The following is a 4,240-nucleotide window of genomic DNA, read 5'->3' as shown; positions in this document are numbered from 1 at the left end:
AAGATCAAGAACCCAAACATTGTAAAGATGTTTATATTTAAGAACACAACCCACAAGATTATTCCTTCGAGGTTTGGCAAATTACAGTGTCTATTTTATCAGGGTGCTCCCCCAAATTTCACAGGAAACGTCCCCAAATGCTCCAAGAATTGTATAGCAGACGTATTCAGGTTTGCATTATATCTAGATCAATTCAGTAATTAACAGAAACAATTGTATAGTCCCAGCAACATAAAAAGGCATACATATATAACACACTTTTGTATTTCCCTTTGCCTTATTATCAACATCTAGCGATTGGACCCTTATCCTACCCATTTCTTCCAATTGAGCTGATAGACCAGCTTGACAAAATCATTCTTGCCAACAAAATCAGCAGCGATAATGTTGATGCAGGTGTTGCCCTGACCACAGTGTTGTCTTTTGACCCACCCCATTAAGGCTGGATGAGCTTGAAGAGTAATTTCTCTCAAGGATGAGAACGGATGTCCCACCACATACTCTGCATCCTCAGTGAGGTTCAGACCAGCCACAAAGAACTTGGCTATGATAAACAACAGGAAAACAGACAGACAGACACACACACACACACACACACACACACACACACACACACACACACACACACACACACACACACACACACACACACACACACACACACACACACACACACACACACACACACACACACACACACACACACACACACACACACACACACACACACACACACAAAATCACTCATTGAACACAGTTTTCTGTCAAACATACTCTTGCCACTTATTATTATTATTATTATTATTATTATTATAATCATCAGTATAGTAGTAGTAGTGGTAGATTCAACAAGAAGAACAAGTCTAGTCTCTTTTTGGGCTTGACTTACAATCTCGTCCGCTGCTCTGCAAGCGATTATCCAAGTATTTCATAACCTGACATGCAGATGTCTTGTTAGCCCACCACTGGTCAATTTTTGGCCACAGACTTGGGTTGTTGAGGGCTGCGTCATGGTCATAGGAAAGGATCACTTGATATTTCTCATCCAAGCAAAGCTGAAGAGTGGGGGTCACCTAGGAGGAGAAACAGACACAGCACATATAAATCAGTTGTGATGTCTTTGGTGTTTTCGGATAGTTAGGTCCTCATAAAACAAATGTATCATTTATCATAAGTGTACCTACGTATAGCACTGCAACAAAACCAACACAGTGCAGGTAAAATACAATTAATTTAAATGTGTGTCAGTACTGCACATTAACTTCATCAACCGTATTAGGGCAGAGTTTCCCTGGAAACAGCTGGTGGTTCAGTTGGGCAATGAAGTTCTGATGGTCATCGTTGTCCAAGCCATTAAATGATGAGCAGGCTAGAATGATGACCTCTTTTGGGTGCTGTGTTAACCACTGGGCAACATCTTTGAAGGTTTCCTGAGGGAGCACGAGAATCACTGAGGTAAATACATCTTTGTAGAAACACCCTAAAAAATTTAGTAAATTCCTGTGATGCACAATAAACTCCTCTGACTAAAAGCAGAGCTCATTTGAAGAAATATGATCAACAGAAAATGGTTATTTTAGGCATTTTGAACTAGTATATTTTCAGGTCACCTAGCAGGGGTAGTGATGTGCACAGTAATCTTTCCATTTGGTTTGCTGTCTGATATTGTAGCTTAAAAATGCACCATATTTGTTTAAACATAATATTCTATTTAACATGGCAGCTGTATTCACGTAAATATAAATATGGTACTTTCGGTTCAGTTTTCCACAAAAACATTTACAGCCGTGAAAAGAAAGGGAAGCTTTTAATGGAAGAAAACTACTCTGGGCCTTAAAGCAGCAGTACAGAGTTTTGGTGGAAAAATAGCAATTTAACCACTGAAAAGGCGTTCAAAAACCTTACAAACACAAACAACAGCACAGTTTGCACTGATAAAACGCTTGCTAGCATGACAGCTTCTGTCTTTTCATGATATAGTTGGTGTCATGCTGTGAATGCTTTTCCCCTTTTCCCATCCTGGACCACAGAATTGCATAGTGCATAGCCTAGGTGGCTAGTTGGAACGACAGGTGTGTTTATCTGCCCTTTACATGACCATATACCATAATAACATTATGAATTCATGTATGTGTGCACCTTCATCAGTTTAAGTTTTTTTCTTAAATAATGTATTTATTGTCATTAGTCTCCGCCTTTTGATTTGTGCATTAAATCCCATTTGTCTTGGTCTGAGGGACCAAAGCAACGGAGCATCTAGACATCTCGCCCAAAAAAACACATCCTGCTTTTCTCAGCTCCCAGCTGATTTCATATACCAAGTCTTCCTGTGATTGTGTGTGTGTCTGTGTGTGTGCTTGTGTGTGTGTGTGTGTTTGTGTGTGTGGGTGTGTGTGTGTGTTTAGTATCTCCTTACCTCCACAGTAACTGTTGTGTACAGTCCATAGGCAAAGTACAAGGTGTGAGTATCATCAGATGGCTTACAAGCGATCCTCAAATCAAAGAACCGAACACCTGCTTCCAGCTGCTGAACAATAGTTTGTTTCTAGAGGACAATAGAACAGTCTCACACATCTAGAAACACATAACACTAACATCAAATCAATACAGAAAAGTAAAGTCTGTGATTTTGGCAAAAGGTTGTTGGGCTCGACAGCTCAAATTGTTTCACCCCTCCCTTCTGTGCTCCTAAAGCAACGTGTCTGGTGGAATTATTTATTGATCGACGACTCTACTGTTTGTTTCCCATTTACAGAGCCATGGCTGTATAGGAACACCAGATTTTTATATGTCTTTTTTAGAGCACACACGTTGGACGGAAAACAGACTGCTCCTCAAAGTCAATCTGTACTGAAGTTACTCTGTACCTGTACAGTGGCCCACTTCATTACATAGGGGTTGATGATCCTTGGATTACTATCTCCTAACTTGTTCAGCATGCCGTATTGGAAATTTGGCTCTAACTCAGAACAAATGTCCAAACAGTATGTCATACTGTGATGGCTTCCTGGAAATGTTAACAAATACAAATGGATCATACAGTATTTATATACATAGCCTTTTGCTTTCCATTCTAGCACTATACAACAAATACGCAACACATTTTATTGTATTTATCTTTATTTACATTTGTTATAATTCATTTTTATGTATATATTTAATTCGTATTACCCTGCTGCTATGACACCTGAATTTACTGATACAAATGTATCTTATCTTATCTTATCCTAAATAATGAAATCGAATGTTGAATTACAGTAGTCAGTACCACTGAAACCTAGCAGCACCTGTGGAAGTAGCCTGTACTCACCCGGTATGGCGAAGTCCCAGAGGGGTGTTTGGAAAGGATTCGAGTTATCCAGAGGAGAGTCATCAAGATGAGACATCCAGTCAGACGCTTCAACCATTTTCGTCATGGCTCCAACTTTGGCAAAGATGATAGATCAGGAGTCTCTGCTGTGGTTTACAAGTTTGTTGTGACCAATTCAAGAACTTGTGTGACTCAAATACAGTACTCGGAGGCTAACGTCTTTCATTGTGCCTTGTGGCCTAATGTTATTGGTTATATGTAAATTAGGATATAGTCATTGGATATAAGTAGTCAGTCATTGGTTACTCTTAAATCCTGCCTGTTATGTACCTGCCTATAGGCTGGTACTTGTGGGCGCTCTCAGACAGGAAGAACTTTTTCATAGTTCTTCAAACTGTTGGAGGAAGCACTCCCTTTTTTTGTGTGTCTGCATTGCAGAAACTGAGAACGATAAGTCTGTTGAGAGCTATATTAATATTAGGTTTGTAAATTAAACGAATAAAGAAATTAAGTGTCTAAAGTGACTGCCTCTGTGCTAAAATGTAAAAGAAAACTGTCAACGCATGCCATTGTCAACTGTATTGCTAAAACACACCAGTTAACACTTTCAGTGTCAACTGAGCTGTTGTCTGTGCAAAGTTTTCTTCACCTTTTAGATAGTTAGTGTGTTAGACCAAAACTCATTACTGCTACTACTGGTAATGTTGTGCAGTGTGCAAAAGGCTTCTGACAGAATAACATAGTTTATAGTCTGGGGGGCTAGCACGGATATCGGGTGTGTTTATCTCTCCTTCAAATGGCCATAAAACATCAAAATTATTTGAAGATGACACCAAAACTGTTTGCCTTTATAAACACATCTCAAAAAGTGTTACACACATCTCAAAAGGTTTTACATTTCTGTTGTGTTAATTATAACACAAAGCCTAA

At 39.2% G+C, this 4,240-nt stretch overlaps 1 protein-coding gene across 1 annotated transcript; it reads right to left on the bottom strand.

Annotated features, from left to right (window-relative positions):
• Positions 1 to 305: 305 nt before the first annotated feature.
• Positions 306 to 3,407, bottom strand: LOC308362635 (PI-PLC X domain-containing protein 1-like; the record flags this gene model as incomplete). The annotated part of the gene is made up of 6 exons (XM_080835366.1): positions 306 to 544; positions 890 to 1,073; positions 1,272 to 1,430; positions 2,417 to 2,545; positions 2,868 to 2,959; positions 3,311 to 3,407. The coding sequence occupies 6 exons, from the start codon at positions 3,405 to 3,407 to the stop codon at positions 306 to 308; spliced, it is 900 nt and encodes a 299-aa protein (XP_080691492.1).
• Positions 3,408 to 4,240: the final 833 nt, after the last annotated feature.

The sequence above is a fragment of the Sprattus sprattus genome (assembly GCF_963457725.1).
Source record: "Sprattus sprattus genome assembly, chromosome: 3".
In the NCBI taxonomy this organism is placed as follows: Eukaryota; Metazoa; Chordata; class Actinopteri; order Clupeiformes; family Clupeidae; genus Sprattus; species Sprattus sprattus.
This window is presented reverse-complemented; position numbering and strand designations above follow the sequence as displayed.